Source organism: Lasioglossum baleicum, chromosome 6, assembly GCF_051020765.1.
Source record: "Lasioglossum baleicum chromosome 6, iyLasBale1, whole genome shotgun sequence".
Classification (NCBI taxonomy): Eukaryota; Metazoa; Arthropoda; class Insecta; order Hymenoptera; family Halictidae; genus Lasioglossum; species Lasioglossum baleicum.
Window position 1 is genome coordinate 16,947,852 of NC_134934.1, and position 23,357 is coordinate 16,971,208.

The following is a 23,357-nucleotide window of genomic DNA, read 5'->3' on the forward strand; positions in this document are numbered from 1 at the left end:
ACACTGTCACGTGACTAATCCAATGCTGGCAGAGAGAGGGTAACTATTCCCCCTCAATTGGAGTTAGTTCCCCTGATCTGGCAACTCTGTGTAGCGCGTCTATTAGAACTGTCGCTCGGCAGAACCGATGCGCGACGATAAAACAGTTAAAGAGATATTGCTGTAGATAGGAATCGTGTGGCGCGTCTGATCATGACCAACCAATTCTACTTCCTGCATATTGGGATCTGACATTTTAAGTAGTGCCGTCTACTGCCGAAAAGTAGAAATACTCTAAGCTTGGCGTATGAACTTACAGTGTTAATTAAAAATAACTTTATAGAAGCTGGAATTTTTCCACCGCGTAGCAAAATAAATTTTCATTACTACGCAGTGAAAGATCGTGATAGTGTAGAGCGAGTAAAAATTTGTTGCTCCGTTTCCACACTTTTCCAAAGCCGAATGAACGCCTAGTCAACATAACAAACGCATCCGATAAAGTGGAGTAAGTAGATAGATTATAAGCATGAAAAATTGCTTTGAAAATAAATAAAATTGCATCCAACACGAAAGTGTGCTTGCGACATTTCAAGAAATCTGATTATGCATATATTAGCAGGCAAGCTAATATTTAATTAAAATTAAACTAATCTATCCGAAGTTATATTCTCTTATGATTCAGTATAATGCAGCATTTACATTTTATTACAGATATTGATTCGAAGAAAAACGATACTAGAGGCACCGTGAAAGGCACGTCTTTACGCTTCGAAAGAAACGTCGCGAATAAAGGAATGCTCAGATCAAAAACAGAAGAGTAACGGTCCTATGAACAACTGAGGATCGAGGGTCCCATGCTGGGGACAATATATTGGGTCTGGGAAAAAGTTCGTGGCGCTTTTTTAGTAAAGTTCAACTGGTTTTCTTATAGTGTGAAAATGAATTTATTTAAACCAAATATGCTCCATTATTATCGACAATGTTCCGCCATTTTTCGGGTAGAGCCATGATGCCATCGGTGAGGAACTTCTGTGGTTTCTGGTTGATAATCTGAATCTAGTGGTTTTTACAGGCTACTTTTGAAAGCAGCTTAATTCCATTGAGAGAGTTCTGCAGAGATCGAAACAAGTGATAGTCAGAGGGTGCTATGTCTGGACTATACGGTGGATGCAACAAAACTTCCCAACCAAGCTCTCGCAATTTTTGACGGGTCGCCAAAGATGTCGATCCATTAAATTTTTCAATGTTAACTCACGAGGCACCCATACATCGAGCTTCTTTTTGTAGCCAGCTTTGTGTAAATGGTTCAAAACAGTTTTGTGGTCAATGCCTAGCTCCATACCAATATCGACACTGCTGATATGCTTATCTTGCTGGACTTTTGCAAGAATTTCATCAGCTTTTCAGTGATTGGACGACCAGAGCGTGACTCATCTTTCACATTAAAATTACCAGAATAAAAGCGAGCGAACCATTTCCGCGCAGTAGATTTTGATAAAGTACCTTCACCGTACACAGCACAAATTTTTTCACAAGCCTGCGCAGCGTTCTTCCCGTTATCGTAATAATATTGCAAAATATAGCGCAATTGTTCATTACTTTTCTCCATTTTCAAACGCAAACAACTTTCCAACCACTGCACCAATTTCGATGTTTATACACTCAAAATAACGCTCGAAGTGTCACCTTTCCAACAAGCGTTTAGTGGTATAGCTGCGATTTGTGTTTCCTGAGTTATCTGCAATTGATGTCATCTATCGGGAAAAGCGCCACGAACTTTTTCCCAGACTCGATACAATGTAAATTGACTGTAGATACAATGTATATATTCATTCTAAAGAAATAATAGATTAATTTTCATCTTTATTATCGTTCTTGAGAAAGTCGACTTTGAAAATCCGTCAAGTTCGCGTGCTTATTTGTAACAAGTAGAATCGATAGGTCATGATCAGAGATTTTCCCGAAACCGCAGAAATGAAAAAAATTATGAAAAATTTAGTAACTTCGTTATAAAAAGTATAGATACGTATAATATTTGTTTATAACTCTGTAGCAAAGCATTTTTTGACATATGTTAGGTAATCTTTTTTTTTGCTTGCCTGCCCATTAGTCTAAGATAAGTCTGTGTCATCCTGTATAGTGTATCATATGGAAAATTAATAAGATTCCTTTGTTACATTGGGAGAATATAGATACACATACATAACTATTATAAAAAAAGTCGCAGTAAATAAAAATTCGTAAAGATGTAAAAGAAGCTACGAACATTATTTGATATTGATCGATTGCTCGTACAAAATTCTAAAGGAGAGAAAGAAAGAATCGAATTGAAAGGTCCGCGAGGGAGACGTGACAGTGCAACGTTGCCGTGGCTGTCGTATATGTACGTGTACATACATGTACTATGTATGTAGTAAACGTCCATTACATTACTCGAAGATATCCCGTCAGATGACATCGAGCAACACAAATTCGATCCCCAATTTTTCTTGCGCGACGTATTGCTCAATATGGATAAACCCTCTTCCAGAATAAATGCTGCATGACACATGACCCAGTCTGTCTCCACAAGTGCCGGATTCGTAAAGATTTGGAAAATTTTAACAGATATCATGTTAATCATGGTCATGTTATTATACATATCTGAATGTATTCTTCGATCAGTTACCCGATGCAATAAAATAAAAATGTAGTTATGTATCAAAAAAACATCGATGACCTTGATAACTCCGAAAAAGATGACCTTCAGAAAAAAATATTCCTGCCAGATATTTGGTCCATTGATACCATGCACATTACGTAACAAATATTTTTTGCATCACAATAACCTGAAGAGATATTTAGGTGTCCTGTTTTAGACGAAACACCTTGTGTAGTAGAAAATTTTCGAAGAAACATTAAGCTGATATACAATAAAACGAAATATTGGATTGGCAAATAAGTTCGTTCGGTTTTTTAGTGTGGAATAAATCACGGAAACCGAACTAACTTATTTAATATAACTTATTAAACATAGCAAATAAAGATGAAGAAGGATACCCGGAAGATAAAATTATTTTGCATTGCAGTTGTTAACAAACAGTGATAATTAAAAAATTTAATTAACCAATTCGATTATTAATTGATACTCTGTACTTATATTAATAAGTACATTTCTTATAAGTAATTGTAAACGAAAAACGACATAATACGAATTCATACAATATGAATATATTTGAGAACATAACAAACACATTGTAATATTTGAAAAAATCAAATTAACCTTCAAACAACCACGAAATGAAGACAACAGTGTTTCAATGAACCTAGAAAATTTTAAACGTAACTTTTCTAAAACCATACACGATTTTGAGGAGGCACTAATAAAATGGGAAAGCCCATAGCGTGTAATTGTTTACGATTGGCTGGGTTCACTGGTCGAGTTGCTTGACGAGCAGAATGAATGGGATTATATTGAGAGGGAGCAATCTGGGACAGAACACAGAGAAAATTCTCCCACGATTCCAGAGTCAATTTACTAAAATTAGTGATTGTTATAACATGTTAATACAAGTTAATACAAATTAATTGCTACAAGTGTTAATAGATATGAAATTTTGTAAATTTGGTAAACCAGTTCAGATCGAACTTTATGGTGGAATCAATGTATCTATCTATCTTTATCATGAAATAATTTTTGCAGTCAATTTTCATGAAGAAAACATGTGATCAATTCATGAATTATTGTATTGTATCATTCCAAAATATTAAATCTATTTAAATATTTTGTATACATTTATGGCTGTAAATTATGTACAGTTTTCAACGTTGAGATATTAACATTTTTAAACATTTGAATGTGATTTTGGATACACTTAGATTTGTTTTTGTAGATTTTTTATTGGACATGATAATTGTTTTGTCGGAAATTATTGTGGAAATTGAATAGAAAACTTAGGAGTAGCGTCAAACTATTAATAAAAATAAACTATTAAATTAGTAGTGTTGATTTACATGGTATATTCGTTTCTTGTAGTTTTCACTGTGTGGCTGAAAAAATGCTTTTCTTGTGATTTCTTGGCATAAGACACACGTGAAAGAAATGTATGTGTTTGTTATCAAAATATTTCACCGTTGCCGCAAGGAATAATAATTATTTGGGCTGGAAAAGTGCACAATTATGATCAATTACAATCTTTTAACACATTCGCACCTGATGATGCATAATAATTTTTGTAGGCAAAGTTTTTAAGAAAGTGCAATTAAATGAAATCTTATTTCCAGTGGCAGTAGGCTTTGTAATGTTTTAAAAGTTAGACATACTGTCGGGGTCAAAATCAAGTGGACACACTTTAAAAATTAATAACTTTCTAAATTTGGAAAAAAACTTGAGTTTTTGGGGAAAAGGAGACAGAGAGGAGAGAGAGAGAAAACAATAACCAATAAAAATGCGCGTACCCCATCAAAACACCATGGGCGCGGGAAAATACTCCTACTACTAATCTAATTACAAAACTTCTTTATTTTGCATTATCTTTTTTATGGGACTTTCACCAACTTATTTCCGGCATTTTTCTGATTAAAATGACACCAAACACGATATAATTTCAACTGTATTCAGTGGTTGAATCGACAATGACAGTTTCGGGCGCGAGGAAGGACAGCGTATGGGAAAGAAAGAGACGCGGAGAGTCGCAATCGCCGGCACAGTTCAAAGGCCGGCGTGTTCGCTGTCCTTCCTTTCGCACGAAACTTTCATCGTCGATTAAACCACTAAATACAGTTGAAATTATGTCGTGTTTGGTGTCATTTTAATCAGAGAAATGCCAGAAATAAGTTGGTGAAAGTCCCATAAAAAGATAATGAAAAATAAAGAAGTTCTGTAATTGGGGATTAGGGGACAATGCTGTCCTTTTCTACGTTCGGCTTCGTCTGTATTCTCGGCGCGGTCGACGCGAGGGACGCAGTCATAAAAAAATAATGTCTCTACACGATATGTCTCCGTGCAAAACAAAGCCGTTGGAAAAAATATCGCGACTTTACTGTAGCACATGTATATTCGCTGCATTTTCCAACTCGATTTTCTCGAAAACGAGCTGCCAAACGAAAAAATGTTATTCCTTTTTTTCGATCCATTTTTGCATTTAGAATCCCCTCTGCCCGGTTGTGGTACGATTTCGCAAACACCCTATATGTATAACTTAAATTTTATATAACGAAGGGCGCATTTAAAATTTTTATCACAGTCACAGATAAAAAAATTAAAAATCGTAACCTACAATTTCATGGAAGTAAAATGTATGAAGTGCTCTGCGTCAATAGGGCGTTCTATTTACCGCATTAACTGAGAGACATATAATCGTGTCTTCACGTATTCACGTTAATTGATATGATAAGCGACTGGAATTAATACCCTCTTATTGATTCCCAGATAACGACCTTGTGGCTTCCAGTCTCATGAGCGATATTGAGAGGAGGGTGCCTCGGTGCATATTAACGGATGGTTGTATTGTCATCGTCAGGGTCAAGGGTATACAAAGACCTCTACATATACAGGGTGTGCCAGGTAAAGTGTTACAAGCTGTTCTCTCAGAATCTAATGAAGATATCAAGTTATTTTTTTTTCAAATTAAATGGTTAAAGAGAGCTAATATTTTATTGTTTGCTCGCGCGATTCCATACTGTTATCTTTCGATAAATCAGATATTACTTTTATACAGGGTGTATCACATAAAATGTTATAAGCTGTTTTCTTGAAATCTAATAAAGGGTGCGTTCCGTTTCACGCTTCAAGCGCATACACTGTATAGTGTATGCATAGAGACTCTTATACTACACTATACAGTGTATGCGCATTATGCGTGAAACGGAACGCACCCAAAGATATCGACTTAATTTTTTTTAATTAAATGGTTAAGGAGGGCTAACACTTAAGTATGTATTAAATTTTTTGGGGTAATTATTTGGGGTAGAAAGATGGGGTAGAATGCCCCCAACATTTTTTTAAATGGAAAGTATTATTGATTTTTTGGTATTGTGATACCTCTCATTAAACTCAATAGCATTTACTTGAACTTGTTTTTTTATTGCGCATAGTTACACAGTTATAACGAACAATTTGTTGTGAATCGAAACGTTGGAGAAACGAAAAATATAATATTATCACATACTACATTTTATTAAATGTTCAAAAGAATGTTCTTCGACTTCTAAGCACATCGCAAGTCATCTTTCTTCGTACTCGCATTACCAAGTTGTATATGTACGACAGTAAATATGTAATTTCTTTAAACGATACATTCCTAAAATGGTAAATACAGCTTTAGTAAATTCTTCTGTTTCTTATTGACAATTGGTTCCTAATGATAGAACAATACTAAGGAGACTGAAAGTTTCATCTTGGCATCGGATTGTTCATACTAATCTCGAAGATCGATTCCCATGTCGCAACTGTATCTGAATTCTGAAGGTCCGTTAGACTCTAAACTTAATTGTTTGAATCTGTCGCTGTAACCGACAATGGATTAGTGCAGAGGAAATCTAATTGTTTCTGGTTGTCGATTCTAACTGCTTACTGCTTACTAACCAAAATCCTATCACCATCCTATCAGTCTCTGTACTGTGTAGCAATATAGTACCGACTGATTATGTTGTTGGCGAGATTGCGCCTTCGCATCGAAATTATCAGAGTGTGTACATTAGGGTGGACCTTCTTTTTCAGCCATGGAAGTACGAACACTAGGGTGGACCTTAGCTATATCTGATGAAATTTTTTTTGTGAGATTTCTTTTACGACGCCCCCTAAAATTGTGCCATTGGGTAAGAAAATAATTTCTGCAGAAGACGAAGTTGATCGGATAAGGGGAAGACGTGCCACATTGACGTTGAAGTTGCGAAAAACAACAAATATTCCCATTCCTATAAAGTTTCATGTTTTTCGCACATTCAACGTCAATGTGGCACGTCTTCCCCTTACCCGATTAACTTCATCTTCTGCAGGAATTATTTTCTTACCCAATGGCACAATTTTAGGGGGCGTCGTAAAAGAAATCTCGCAAAAAAAAATTTCACATTTGATTGATCTAACACTTTGGATATATCATATTTTCATGAAATGGAACAATATTGGGGGGGCGTGCATTAGTATATGTACATACAGTGACTCCCACTAATATTCGGACACTCTTAAAAACACCGTAACTTTTCAAATATTGGACTATGCGATTTGAACTTTTTTGGAAAGCTAGAGCAATTAGTTTACTACAGGATGTGAAAAGAAATTTTTTCAAAAATTGCATTTGACCGGAATTGTAGAGGAAATACTAAATGTTGCATTTTACAACTTTTTTATGCGGGCCTATATTGAAGTTTTGAAAAATATGTTTTGTAGATCTGTGTGGGTTATATGCATTGTGAAAGGTTCATCGAAATCGGTTGATGGGGGGGAAAATGACAGTCATTGAAAGATGTAAGAATTCTTAGATTTACTGCTGTTATGGGCCGAAAATCGTGAAAATCTGCAATTTTTACCATCTATAAACGCTTGTAGATCATTGCAACGTCGACCGATTTTGACGAAATTTTCAGGATATGTTTAATTGAAACAGATCTACAAAACGTATTTTTTAAATTTTCAATATAGGCCCACATAAAAAAGTTGTAAAATGGATCTTTTAGTATTTTCTCTACAATTCCGACCAATCGCAATTTTCGAAAAAATTTCTTTTCACATCCTGTAGTGAACTAAGTGCTCTAGCTTCCGAAAAAAGTTTGAATCGTATAGTCTAATATTAAAAAGATTATCGCGTTTTTTAGAGCGTCCGAATATTAATGGGAGTCACTGTATGTATAAAATTAAAGAATATATTCTGGGGGTCACACACGGAAGTGAGACACCCTGTATATGTACATGCATATATTTTGAGTAATATACATCACATTTCTAATTATAGCAGTAGTAATCTCGTATTTAATAAGTAATTTTCAAACTGTTCGATTATTCAATAATCAAAAAGTTTGAACCACACATTTAGTTCGAATAATTGACGTTCTACTGCACTTCAGTCCTGAAGAAAGGGAAACCATTGCAGGTGTCCCTGATTGATGGAGTATGTAGAGGAAACTCCAATGTACGTTCAGGCGAAGTGCATGTGGTAATTAATGGGAATTGATGATCGCTGCTTTATTTAAAGGTTGCACAAATTCAAATAAAAGACTCTTCAACGATCAGCAACTACATTTCTCCACGAGGCAGTGGTTCAAACTCATTCCCGGAATTTCGTTCTACATTGTGTTCTGTATTGACTGCAAGAGAGATATGTTCTCTATGTACAATGTACGTATTTATATCGGTACATGTTTATCGAGTTTCTTTAAATGGTTCAAATTGATCGATTGAAATATGTTTTTCTCTTGGTTTTGGAATAGTTTTCAATTTAAGGTTCGAACATTCGTTTTTACATGATATTGTACTTGTTCACGTCAAGTTTAAGGTTATGAAGTAATTTCAAAGGGAAGACATACAAGGATTTAAGCCATACCTCTGTGCGGTAATTTTGTACTCGGTTAAGTAGAATCATAAAGGAAAGTGGAGCACATTGTAAAGTTTAGTAGACTATAAGCTCTAGAAAATGAAATCGTCTTATGTTCAAATAAATGTCGGGCTTCTGGATTAACTAGAAACGAAGATAATTTTATGCGACATTAATAAAATTTGAATTCGAAAAGTCAGCATTTGAGTCTTTTGAAAAGCCGCATTAAATTCGAAGTATTTTAATTGTTGTTCAAACATTTTCCAGATCTTCCTTCCTTGAGTTTTTTTTCCCTTTTTTATACCATAATATCAAAACGCACAAACTTTTACGTGTGTGTACATTAATTAAATTAATACATATACATTCTGTCAAAAAAGTACCGGGAATTGATCAATGAGATACAAAATATGTATTATTCATCCTTTATTGTATCGCCTTCGAATTAGGCCCCTTTCGAAATAATACACTTATGCCAACGAACAACCCAATCATCAAAACATTTTTTAAACGCATTTTTTGGAATTAACTTCAGTACTCGCCGAGAATTCTCATTTATGTTATCTATCGACTGAAAACGGGTGCCTCGAAGTGGTAATTTGAGTTTTGGAAAAGGAAAAAAGTCGGCCGGAGCCATATCAGGGGAATACGGTGGCTGCTCGATAAGATTTGTTGAGTTTTTGGCCAGAAATTCGTTCACAATGATAGCCTTGTGAGATGGTGCGTTATCGACCAGAGCGAGGCAAATCTTCCGGCACATCTCGACCGCTTTTAAATGCACTGTACCACTCATACGCACGTGTTTTTGATAAAGTCGATTCACCGTAAGCCTCGTGTAATATTTTCAGCGCTTCTGCACACGAAATTCCATTTGCAATGCAAAATTTCAGACAGATTCTTTGTTCGATATTTTTATCCATTGTAAAAATCGCAAAACACACTTGAGATGAACTGACAAAATGGCGCACTGTAAACAAACTAAATGACAAGTGACGCTCAAACTCCGCGTGAGTATAGAGGACAGTTGTGCCAACTTAGCAACAAAAAGAATTTCAACAATCCCTTTAAGCGGACTTTTTAAATGATCGATTCCCGGTACTTTCTTGACAGAATGTATATACATACATATAAATATTTTTACACTTTGTCACGCTTTAACATTGGTGTTCCATTTAAAGAGAAACATATCTACATACATATGTTTTTGACAAGATTCTGAAGTCAATTTTATTACAGTGAACCACGAAAGTATTCGAACGCAATTTAAAACAGTATATCTTTTTTATAATTGTGCCAGATGTCAGGTCGTTTGGTCCGATCATAAAAAAGTTATATGTCCTGTTTTAAAGTGCGTATCAAATACTTTCGTGGCTCACTGTATATTACACGTGGTTAGCCTAATTTCCCAATTTTGGTGCACCGACAATTAACAGTACCGCGTTGCTGGTGGTCGCTTGCCACATCTGATGACCGGCTGCCCGAAATTAGCTGTCCATGGAAGCGGGCAATAAAACATTTTCTAGGGTTTTGCCACGCGACAGCTTTCATTGGATTATATTAACGATTTCGCCGTCAGCAACGTGCATACGCGGTGGCCATGCTCTCATAATTGTGTTCGGAAAAAGTCCAATTAACGTTATTGGCACATTACTGATTAAAATTATAACTCTTAACATAATGTACAGAGAGTTTTTTCAAACTACTGCCTGACGGAAATAACACACGTTTAATATTTTATCATTTTCTTCTTTGGAATGATACATAATTTATAAGTTCAGTTCTCCTTTCAGCTCGTTTATTGTCGTCGGTAGAGCTATTGTTTTTTTGCTTTTGCCGAATCACCTAAACATACACGAAAAATAAATTCATGAAAAAGATTTTGCAATATTTATAGATACCTATGAATTACTAATCTTCTTAATAATGTTTCTATTTGTAGGATGGATAGAAGTATAAGTTCAGTTGTAAAACACCATTTATATATAAATTATTAATGATGATAATTGTTTTCAGTAATGAGAGCTGATACGATGAACGAGTTGATAAAATCTTGTTTTCATACTGCTTACAAGTTTTTCTATCAATTATTAATCAATTTTTTCTTATAGCGTTAGCACACATCTGTTAATTTTTTCCCTTTAGGCATTTTCAAATTATTTTGATATCAATGCAAATTAGAATAGCATTGTTTCCTATGTTACAAGAATAGCGACAATTCACTTCATCCAGTTTTTTCTGTTTTCCTAACGTGTAATAAGCATTGCAATCATTTTAGATCTCAATAAACTTTTTCGGACACTGATGAATTTTGATGCTGAAAATTGTTGAATAACATAAAACTTACTACTTCTCCACGCCATATTGGTGTGCAGTGACGATTAAAATTCATTTCAACAAAATTCTGCGGAGACTCCATTGTATATTTCTAAAACCTTATTCAATTTGAAACAAAAAGAAGATTTAATCACATTAAGAAATTCGAGGTGGATTTGTAGGAAAAAGTGGAGAGGAGAAAAAAAATTCATGTAAAGTTAATTATTGAATGCGGTAATTTCGGCGCTAACAATAAGCTAACAATAAAATTTAGTTTCGTCAGGATACTGTTTCGTATTAGAATTGAATGCAGTAGAAAATTAGAAGGTATATTCGTGTTTCGTCTGTTACGTTTAAACTTGAAATACACGAAATTGAGAAGCAAATCAGGAACAGACTCTGTATTCATGTCCAAAGTTAATTGAATCAGCGGCTGGCACGAGACGATTGAATTCGTGATCTGTCATTGCCCAAGGCTGAGGCTGAATAGATTCCATGTCGAATCGGTTTCGCCATTTGACCAGATTACTGGAAAAGTCAAAGGGTGACAATTATACTCCCGTTGCGAAATAAACTGATCCCCATGTGTGTCAACTTGTATATTTTATCCTCTATACTCTATGACTGTTTCTTTTGTAATTGTGTTTATTCATTTCGTATAGATACAGTGCGTATCAGAAGTTCAGACGCACACTATGTATTATTTGAACAAAAACGTGTACCCTCTTATGAATCTTCGATTTAATTTTTTTATCGTATATTTAAAACACTGAAAAATTACGATTACTACTAAAACATACAGGGTGACCAGAAATAACGGAGTTAAACATTTCTTATTATAATTCTGCCAAATCGACGAATTTTGAACAACCAAATGATAACAACTATAACACAGACCTTTAGTATTCATAGATTTAAGAAGTTTCGAAATGGCCACCCTTTGAGCCGATTCAGAGGCTCAAACGTGTTTTGAAATTTTCGGCTATGGGCCGCAGCTCTTCTGGCGCCATTCCCTCCCACACCCGGCGCAGAGACTTTTTCAGCGACTCGAAACTTTGGAGTTCATAGAGTTGAGATCCGGTGAGTACGGCGGCCATTCCGCAGATGTGATGAAACCTGGAAAATGGGATTTGCTACGGTTTTTGTGGATCAAGGGGTCAACATCAACCAAGAAGTGTATTGACGGGACATTCTCGAAGCCGTCGTACTTCTGTGGGCCCAACAACACCTCGGCGATCCGGAATGGACCATACAGCAGGATTCCGCGCTGGCCCACAGGGCGAAAACGACTCAGGAGTGGTGCAAAGCCCATTTTCCAGGTTTTATCACATCTGTGGAATGGCCGCCGTACTTACCGAATCTCAACCCGATGGACTGCAGCGTGTGGTCGATTTTGGAGGCCAGGGCCTGTGCTCGGCCCCATAAAAATTTGGAGTCATTGAAAAAATCTCTGTACCAGGAGTGGGACCGAATGACGCCAGAAGAGCTGCGGCCCATTGCCGAAAATTTCAAAACACGTTTGAGCCTCTGAATCGGCTCAAAGGGTGGCCATTTCGAAACTTCTTAAATCTATGAATACCAAAGGTCCACGTTATGGTTGTTATTATTTGGTTTTTCAAAATTCGTCAATTTGACAGAATTATAATAAGAAATGATTAACTCCGTTATTTCTTGTCGCCCCGTTTAACTCCATAAAACAGAAAGCGGAGAAATCTGATGAAATAATATGCATTGTTTTTCAAAGTTCCCCTTAAAATAAAAATTGAGATAAACATTGTTTAATGCATAAATACAGATGTGACTTTCCTATAAAGACATGTAGAATGAATAAGATAAAATAGCTTTGGTGTAATCGTTATTAATACCACAATTTTTGGGTGACTAAGGGAGTTAATCGATTTGACAAGTGAAGAAAACGTAATAACATCAAAATCAGTCTCCAAATTATATTTTTTAAAAAAAAGTGTGACGACTTAGGGGTTAAAACTATATTTTCTATTCTCAGGAATCTTCGTGGTCGGTAAAATTTTCAAAACTTGGATCTTTGATATTTCCGAGTTAATGAGAAATTGTTCCTTTTCAGCAATATTCCTTGATTGCCTATTCTCTGCCGGTCTGGTTTGATACGCTTAGCCGTACAATTCTTTAGTGTTCCAGAAAATTACCCTGGCGTTCGATGCGTCTATCCACAGGCACGAATTCATAACGTGATATACGACTTGCGGCGAATACGTTTGAATAATTGCATTGAATTGTTGATCTCAACCCGGGTAGACACTAATTGGAATTGAATCGAAGATGTAGAGATCGCGGGGCATCGCGTTTCGATTAAAACTGATGGTTCGCCTCGTTGAGCGTGATACTGTCACAATAACCCTTAACAAGCGCGGGTGTCATATACACTGTGTTGTATACATTATACTATCCAGAACACACGCGGGATATATTTTCCGAAAACGATTATTTTACTAGGGTTATTAGAGTGTTCGTAATATGACATATGCATTTATCTAATGTGAAACACCACGTTTTTGGAAAATCTTGATAGCACTCTTTATTAACGAATGCAATCAATGACGTTTTTATCAATTGTTTCAACTAGTGAACATATGCAGTGCTGGGCCCTTCATCATTTTGTTAGGTTATGTGTCAACAGAGTGGCGTGGTTTTCGGTAGAAATTATATTTATCGATTATACTTAAACGTATTATAACTCAAAAACAAAACAAATTATTCGTGGAACCCTTTTGGGCTGCTCTTTTCCTTGCTTAATCAGAAATTTTTGCTTTTTCCCTATATTATCGAGTAGATTTGGACGAAAAGATGCAAGAAATCTAAATTTTGATCCTGGAGGATCAATGGTTCAAAAGTTATGACTGCTTAAACTTGTTTTTATCCACTACTATATGTATGTACTTGTGGAATTCTTATATTTTTAATAATAATTTCTTTTATATTACTGCTATACTATCTGTATTTATGAATTTAAGAAACAACGGAGGCGGCGATTGCCAATAACTGAGGTACCATTGAAAAGTTTAGATGCCAAAAATAAAACACGATATCCACACCACTCGACTCGGTGTTATATAGTGGAAGAGAAACTTCCTTCATGCACCTGGGGTGCAATAGAAATCCTTCAAGGAGGAGAAGAAAACAGATCAATCTTATTGTTTCGCCGTAGTATCGGGTGCTGTGTTTTGTCGAATCGTGAAAAACTCAAAAAAAGTTTCAGGACATCGCAATGTAATATCATTTTTCAATTATAAAGGATAGAAAGCGTTCATTGCAAAAATATCCATATAAATTCCTAATTTTCTACAAACATCCATAAACTCTCTAGACTGACTTAATGCACACTTTCCTACTTACAGCCATTCGTAGTACCGTAATAGAAACATTGTAAACAAATGTTTAAGTTATAAATAATCAAGACACTGGACAATGATTGTATCTTATTACAATCTGATTTTCAACATCACAGGTGCTTTATGGTTTTGATTATAATCTTCTCGTGGAGCACTATTAGTGTTCCTGATTTCTCAACATTTTTCATTTCTCGAGAAATGAGAAATAACCAATTATAAAATTTCTCGAGAAGGAACACTAATAAGCACTCTGTTGTCGAACACATAGTGCTCCGAGAGTCGATGGCGTAGAATTGGCTACCCCCACCCGGCCGGCTAGCTCGAGAGGGTTAAAACTAAGAATCTGCCTACTCATTAAAATCTACAAGGGCATTTTTAATATTCTCTCTACGGAATTATCGAGTAGAAAGGGTCAATGCCTTTCCATTTTACAATCGGGTCACAGAAATAATTTATTTGTGATCACTATAAAATGGTTTCCATATATCCATTCTGTCTATAAATGTTGAATGATATCCTCACAAGTGCAAGTATTCACAAAAGTGCACATACGCAATATACAGTGAGAGTCAAAAGTGAGTATACACCTCGAGAACACGGCATTTATTTAACAATTATTAGATATATGTTACATTAATGGAAAAGTTATTTGAAAAACATAAAGTGTAGATTGATGGTAATTAAATGTAGAAAACGTAATCAATCTAATAAATAATATTTGAGTATATATCAATCTAATAAATAATATATTCTATATAATATAATAGGTTTCGTTTTGTCCATTATATTTTCGTGAAAATTAAAATCTTTGAAGTTGCGCTACTAAATGAGCGCACTAATTAGAGTTCTTTCCTCCGTAAAATTGAAATTTCTAAAATTCCGCTTACTATCCAATGCAGCGTACTGTGTTTTTACTTGTAATTATATAATTTAATTATACTGTTGTATTTTACTAAGTCGAATCACACTACATTCTGAGTTCGTAATCTCTACTATTATATTAATTGTCATTTCAGTGAAGAAGTTCCAGTGCTCATTCCAGCGCGGCCTAAAAGCTAACTAAGCGACAGTATTCCTGCTGAGGTTAACGACAATTTGCAGCATCTTGAACTATGTTCAGGTTCCAAATTGTGCGCCTCACTTTTGACGATGGTTTACGATTTCACAGACCCACGCGAAATATTTCAAGCGTGAGCGAAATCGCAAGTTTGTCCACACTAAATTGTTAAATTGTCGCGGCCTTTACGAATAGTTCACGTTATCGATCTCAGGAATCTAGTTCCTCGTAGTATTATAATTGACAACGAGCCTATCATCGAATATCGGATATACATAGAAGAGGTTCTTTCATCGGCTACCTTAAAAGAGGAATAAATAAGTCACTTACCCTTTTTATTTAATTCATTCTCATCTTCAATCCATATCTTGTCCTTCTGCTTCAAAATAATTTCTGAAGCCAATTTTAAATGAACTTAAATGAACATATTGCATCCGAGCAGTAATGGACTTTAGCCATCCGGATAGAACTACGTATCGATCGAATACGCGGCTAAACTTTACCTTATGGGACCAAAAATTTTGTACTTTTTTCAAATAATCCCTTAGATTTTGGTAAGAAAATGTCAAAGATCCAAGTTTTTAGGTTAGGAGTTCACTACTTCCAAAGTTATGCGCGTTTAAACTTGAACGATTTTAAGAGTTTTTGACAGGTAAAGGTGCCTCCATGTTGGTATGTACTCTTTGGTAAATTTCAAACTGTGTGTTTAAACACGTATAGTTTAACCTAATAAAGGTTGCATTGACATTGTATGTGTCCCCGCAAGTGCGCTTGGTGTATGCTTTTTTTATAAGAACCCTAAATCTCTCGATATTTAAGAAAATGTATGTGTTTTCACAGTGGCAGCACTGTCGCGCCGCTCAATGCTTCTCAAACTCGGCTACATGCTGCCGAATAATGAAAATTACGCCTCGAAAACGCAAAAGTAGGCCACCTTAAACACCAAGCGCACTTGGTGGGTCTTTTATCTAGCGATTGTGACTATGTAGGGGCCCCAAATGTGTATTAGCGAGACGTGATTTGAAATTTACGGGACCCTTGCATCTAGCGGGTGTGAGTGTGCCACCACACTCTCGCTCGACCAAGGCCAACTGAGGACCGACACCCTTAGTAAACGTTATTTTGGTATTTGTCGATTCCAACGTCATCTTGGTTTTATCTAACCTCTACAGGATTAATCTTACAGTTATAAAAGTTAAATGAATGCATGCGGACTCGACTGATGTTCAGATACATTTTTCTGGAAAAGAAAGCGTCCTATGCCATTTCATTATTCTTGTCTTTTGTCTTATTTTGAGCTATCGAATTGATCCTGTAAGTGTATTTGGACATACCTTTAATTGATTTCTCTGTTTTTCCTTGCAATGCGAAGGGACTATCTTGACGAAACATATGATGCATTTGTTGCGAAAGTTATTCAGCTCGGGAAAGTATGTTTCGCAAGAGTTTCCTAATTTATGAACAAGACAGGTGCAAACACTTGTAGATATACGTTCGCAACGACAGTCAAGAACAAGAAAGATTGTACTAAGATACCTCGGTAAATTACGGTACAGTATTATGACAAACAAATTATGAGAATAAATGAATAAGATTTCCATAATTTGCGGTGGAATGTCTCTGCAATATACACTGTGATATGTTTCAGCAAATTTTGCGTTGTATAATTTTGTCTTTAGTAATAATCGGAAATCTTTGGTAATTATTCGGAATAGGGGAGTCCTGGTCGGTCCCAATGACCTTGAAATTATTGATAGGGACACAATTCTGAACAATTCTTTCCTATACATTATACATGTTACCTCCGTTTGGCCTCAGTTTCCGAGCTATTTACACAAAACTACAGACGCCCACTGCAGCGGATTCTGTTCTTCTAAATGGTCGAACTCGTGCCTTACCTGCCCACGATAAATCTTATCCAAACTCTAATCAAAATTCGTTTAAAATTGCGAAGTTCGCTGCAGTGGACCGAACGGCGGTGACATGTATAGGACGAAGTTGTTCAGCATGATGACCTTGACAACATATTTCAAGGTCATCGAAATCGACGATGACCCTTCTATTCCGAATAATTACCAAATCTTTTCGTGGTTGATCACTGGACTGCCGATCCTTATGCCTTTATGAAAAACTTGATTGGGTGAGATATAAAACAGTAATGGGTTAGAAAAATTTCACAGAATATCACAATGTTCTTTTGAATGTAACAACTTTTATTATATTCTTGCTTCCCACGATCAATGCAGAATATTTTTATTTTGCTACTGACCGCAAAAGGCGTTCGAGTTGCTGGATCAAATGCAAACAGTTATGTAGTTGTAATATAGCTGTAGCATACTCATCCAGAATGAGAAAAGCATAACGATGAAAGTAACGTGCAACTCACCTGGAAGATAGTGACTTTTTTCAAGACCGACAGATTCACGTGAAGGGCCAGTTCGGTCTTCAATTTGTCTGGAAGCAGGCCCAGCGCGGTGTTGATATCCCCGCCGCCTTGTATCCTTCCGCGAGACCAGCTGTAGTCGTACCACCTGAGAACCCGTCTCTTCATCCCACCTGGGACCTTATGGTGTCTCATGTAGGTCTTCGCGCCGTCCAGAAGTCTTTCGAACTCGAGGCGATTTGCGTTCCGATTGGTGATCACGTTCCCAACCTGTCCAACGATCGTCGCAAATATGAAGACGCCGATCAGGTAGCTGACTATCGTGAAGACGTACCTACGGATCAAGAAGCGAGAAAAAGAGTCGATCAGTCCAAGGAGGATGTGATCACTGTCCTTGGTACATGGACGAGCGGCCCCCGCCGGAGCCTTTCTCCTTTCTTTCTTTCCTCCTTTCTTTCCTTCTTTCTTTCTTTCCTTCTTTCTTTCCGTCTTTCTTTCCTCCCTTGCTTGACTCTTCCCTCTCTTTCGTGCAATTCCCTTCATCACGTTCAACCATACTCCTTCCTTACGACTCACCTAATTACTTACTTCTCTGTTACTCTTCCACCCTCAATCATGACATCCACTCACGCTACCCTCCGCTCTATCGCGCACAGTAGAAAGTAGGGGAAAGGTTCAAGAACGACCGACGAATTTTCAAGACCCGATCCCCAACCACGACCTCGGCTTGTCTGATCTACACCTTTAAGGGAAATCGTTGCCGCAGCTGAACGTATAGAGATTTTCAAACTTTCTAGCTCATCGAATATTCATGCGAAACTAGTCAATAGAAGACTGCAAGTTCCTTTTCCATTCGTAATGTAGACGCTATTCAAAAACGTATCGTTTGCCAGCGAAATCAAATTTAAGGGGGTAGGATACCTTCAGATTGTAACTAGAAAGGAACTAGAACCTTACTGGAAAAAATGAGTTTGCGGTTTTTCGCTTGATGTCCTTATACGAGCAAATTTTGGGCTGGGTGAGGAGTCACTCGAAAGAGGAAGGTTCACCGCACGGGGCTCTGGTCATCCCATCAGACAAAAAAGGCTTTTAGAGACAGAAAAATACATTCAAAGCTGCGGGATTTTTTCTCGATTTTTTCCCTACTTTGGACACTCATATTATTAGATATAAACATAATCTCGTTAACCTCATGACCAGAGTCCCCTGCGGTGAACCTTCCTCCTTCGAATGAGCCCTCGCCCAGCCCAAACTTTGCACGTATAAGGATATTAAGTGAAAAATCGCAAACCCATGTTTCGACCCAAAATCTAGTATCATTCTATTATAGTAATTTGCTAGTTACAATCCGAAGGTATCCTACCCCTTTAATGTGTCTTATTGGCTTTCCTTGCAAATATTACTACATCAAAAAGAAAGGTACATGTAAACATATACAGGGTGTCCCAAAATTCCTGCACATCCCGGAAATGGGAGGTTCCTGAGATCATGTGAAGCGACATTTTCCTTTGCAAAAATGGCCGTCGCGGCTTTGTTTAGGAGTTATTAACGAAAGACACGGACCAATCAGAGTGCGACCTCGACGCGAGTTGGCGCAGTCGTTAATAACTCCTAAACAAAGCCGCGACGGTCATTTTTGCAAACGAAAATGTTGCTTCAAATGGTCTCGGGAACCTCCCATATCCGGGATGTGCAGGAATTTTGGGACACCCTGTATTGAGCATTTGATTCAGTAGCTCGTACGAGGTTCAAATACACTCCTCAAAAGAATTAAGGGATCACTTCTGCGAACCCGAAAAATTGGTCCCACTTTACGTGATCATAACTCCGTCAAAAATTGCCGTATCGATATCGTTAAACAATGGTTTGAACGCCTGAAACCTTTAGTTTCAGATGCTCTGTTTCAAATTGTTGCTATGTTGATTTTTTACAAAGTTATAGCGAGATGAAGACAACATTGACGGTTAACAAAAATGTTGTGCAACTTTGGAACATCACACGTGGAGCAACAAATTTTTTTGATAAATCGCGTTAATATCATTTGAAAGGGCTATCTTTCCTGTGTAAATTCTGTGATTGTTGAATATTGTGCGAGTTTTTTATTCGAGTTATTCAACATTGAAGTAAATATGGGCTTTTTAACTTTAACTGGCTCCAGAAAGCGAAAAAATTATCGTAGAATCTTGTGCAAAAAAGCAATAGAAAGAGCGTTTCTTTCTCTTCAAGGCACTCCTTTTGTTTTTTCAATTTCATTAACATTTCGATATACCAGATGTTTCTGAAAATATGCTTAAAAAATGGACAATTTCCATTTTCCCTTTAACTCGCTATATCTCGGCGAGAGATGATCGTAATACCATGATCCGAACGTCCGATTGAAGCAGAGATTCTGCCGATTCGATTGAGCACCCCATGAACTCGCTGCAACAATTTTTTACCTATGGCAGCTGTGTTTGAAGTTAGTGCTTCGCACAATATTCAACAACCACAGAATTTACACAGGAAAGATAGCCCTTCCAAATGATATTAACGCGATTTATCAAAAGAATTTGTTGCTCCCCATGTGATGTTCCAAAGTTGCACAAAAATGTTAACCGTCAATGTTGTCTTCATCTCGCTGTAACTTTGTGAAAAACCAACATAGCAACAATTTGAAACAAAGCATCTGAAGGTAGAGGTTTCAGGCTTTCAAACCATTGTTTAACGATATCGATACGGCAATTTTTTCACGGATTTTTATAATCACGTAAAGTGGGACCAATTTTTCGGGTTCGCACAAGTGACCCCTTAATTCTTTTAAGGAGTGTAGTTTAGAAGATATTCGAGAAAAACGGTTTCATGAACACTAAATTAATTATTTTAATGTTTAATTCATTTGGGACACGTCTTCCCGTTATCTGTGGGCATTCAAACTTTGCACAGATTTTTCTGTAATTATTTGGAACATCCCTGGGGTCGAAACTATGAGCCACCCTAGAGTTACATCTGCCTTCCATTTTCAATGATTTAAAAATCGTGTTCTCCACACAAATGGAATTCTTCTGTGACCAATCGGAATGGAATTTTGATTGAAAATTGCTATCGAATCGTCGATGTTGTGAAACCAAATATTAGTCGCGTTCGCGTACAATAACAGTGAGAGCTTTATTTAAGCAGCTCGCGGACTGTAGTGACAATCCTAACAAATTGGAATATCTGTCGAGAAAGAGATCGGACGGCAGCTTTAGCTAACAAGTATCTCGTTTGAATGGTGATGTTCTTGTTCTTACTCCTACACTATGCCGATATACAGGGTGTCATATCTCGTCTAATTTATACAAAGTAAACATTTTTGTCTAATTTGAATAGTATCAAGTTACAGTGAATAAAAGTAAGTCATTGACGATTTTATGATCGACCATCACGATATATTCTTTGCGCTAGAAAAAACACTTTCTACAGATTTAAAGGTGTTAGTTATTCCTTACAAACGAAATGTAAGGTTGACCTTGACCTTCGGAGTTCAAGGTCACTCGAAGGTCATGCCACAGTACATATTTGAATGTATGTTTTTATGAGCCGCGGTGCAACAAGAAAATACATGCAGTTAATAAAAATAAAAACATCGATGACCTTGAAAACGACGATAAAAACAAACCGCTATGGGATACCGAACACTCGGTACCATTGAAATTACACATAAACAGTTTGTAACTCTGTAAAAATTAAAGAGGATATTCTGGGGGATCACACTTAAGTGAGACACCCTGTATACATTATTCTAAGCAATGCTCTGCTTTTGGTCTGCTTTCTTTTTATCACACGTAACTGCACATACATCATTCACGTTCGCATCACCCACGCGTTTAGACACACACGCAGCACACACACACACGCAGCACACATAGAAGTAGAAATATACTGGCAGAGAGAGGCAGGCTCGCATGACCTTCTTTTTCGTTTTATTCTGCAACGTTCGTTCCGTGGCGAAAATTCTCATCCGCCCATTTTCCTTTTCTTCCTTTCTCTCCAGAATTCTCGTGCTTCCGTTGACCCCGACCGAATCTGCCCTCCTGTCTTTCATACCCTGCCTTTCCATTTTTATATGTTTCAGACATTCACGCCAATATCGTTCTCTCTCCCTCTCTCTCACACTGTGTCCCAAACGTCTTGTTTCCGTGAACGTCAACGCTTTCATGCTCGAACGTAATTGACTTTTCTGCACACGAACAACGCATACTGTGAACATTTCCACGTAAAATAGCACAGAGTTTGCCATAGCGTCACCTATGTTCATTAAGCTCGCAGGACGCTCGTTGCACGCTTGATAGGTGAAGTTGTTTAAAATTGTAGCAGACAGGATATTAATTTAAACTTGTAACAGCTCCAGCGAGAGATTGATATACACGCTGTATTTTCATCTTTGATGCTTTTTCACATTGACAAAATAATTTTTATCAACAACTATGTGAAAGATGAAAGAATGATACGATAATATATTGTATATATTGAGATAAATGGTTTAAGGAGGTATCCTCATTTGCAAACGCGAAAATTAGTGGTTTTTAGGTAGGTTAAACTTCACCTTAGGGACCCAGAAATTTTGTACCTTTTTTTATATGATCTTGTAGATTTTGACGAGAAAATGCTGAAAATGTATCGACATCGCCGCATGATTAACATGGCGGCGCCTGTACTTGTCAAAAACGCTTAACCGCTGCCGCATACATCATTTTCTTTACAGTTACAACGATTAAAACGTCTTTATCCCCAAAAATGTCGTAGAAGAGAAAAGAAGATTTATTTTTTTTTTGTATGGTTACACTTATTGTAAAGGGGTAACATTCATATTTATTGGGTTGGCAAGAAAGTAATAAAATAATAAATATTTCCTAGTGAAAACTACATTGTCAATGTAAGTGACAAGTGAACCTATTTCTTAAGAGTTGTAATTTATTAAATAATAAATATTTCCTAACATATGCTATTTGTTTGTTCTTTTTAGACATTTCCATTGAGTAGGTATCTAATTACCTTTTTTCAATGCCATTTTAGCGTTAAGTAATTGCAACTACCCATTACAATTACTTGTAATTGCAACTACCAAGAACAATTACTTGTAATTGCATTAAAATTACTTGGAAATTGCAGTAATTGGCAAATAATTGTAATTGTAATTGAGATTACATTTTTCCCAACACTGGTTACAAACAGCAAGAAATGCGTGTCTGAACTTCTGATACGGCCCTTCATCATATTTTTGCTAAAAATTCTTTGCTGTGGTGCCATATATATGAATAGTTTTCGTATTAATCATAATTGTTCAAAGTGTTCTAAACATACGATAAAAAAAAATCAATCGAAGATTCATCGGAGGGTACGTTTTTGTTCAAAGAATAGGGTGCGCCTAAACTTTTTATATGCACTGTAGAAGCAACGGTGAGCTTAGCAGACTGAGTGATTTCGAGAATTCAGTTCCGCTTACGGGCGTAAGGTCAACGGCGAATACGGAAATTCGATTTGCAATTCGTAGGGTCCACTTCCGGGCTAAGGGCAGATTAAATTTGACTCGTTCTAGATTGAAATTCGTGAGCCGTTGATGCCGTCGTATTTCGCCGCTTGTCCCCTCGTACTTTCCCGATAATCCCAAAGCCTTGCGCTTTAAGTAGCATCGAGTGCATTCGCATCTTTGGTCATTAAGCGGTCGCGTCGTTAGGCGTGTTGCCAGAACTTTGCCAGCTGAAAATATCCGCTGGGTCAGCGTGGCA

The 23,357-nt window shown here is 36.8% G+C and overlaps 1 protein-coding gene and 1 long non-coding RNA gene across 8 annotated transcripts in view; one reads left to right on the forward strand and one right to left on the reverse strand.

The window, feature by feature from the left end:
* The window catches only part of LOC143209947 (uncharacterized), a 218,773-nt gene that overhangs the window by 11,728 nt on the left and 183,688 nt on the right, over window positions 1-23,357 (reverse strand). For all 7 annotated transcript variants that reach the window (XM_076426290.1, XM_076426288.1, XM_076426291.1 and 4 more), the window contains one exon: window positions 17,614-17,944. In XM_076426290.1, the coding sequence (XP_076282405.1) occupies window positions 17,614-17,944 (331 nt within the window). The remainder of the gene's footprint in view (window positions 1-17,613; window positions 17,945-23,357) is intronic.
* On the forward strand, window positions 91-9,768 carry LOC143209953 (uncharacterized). The gene is made up of 3 exons (XR_013009165.1): window positions 91-484; window positions 691-5,524; window positions 8,049-9,768. It is a non-coding gene; the product is annotated as an uncharacterized LOC143209953 (long non-coding RNA).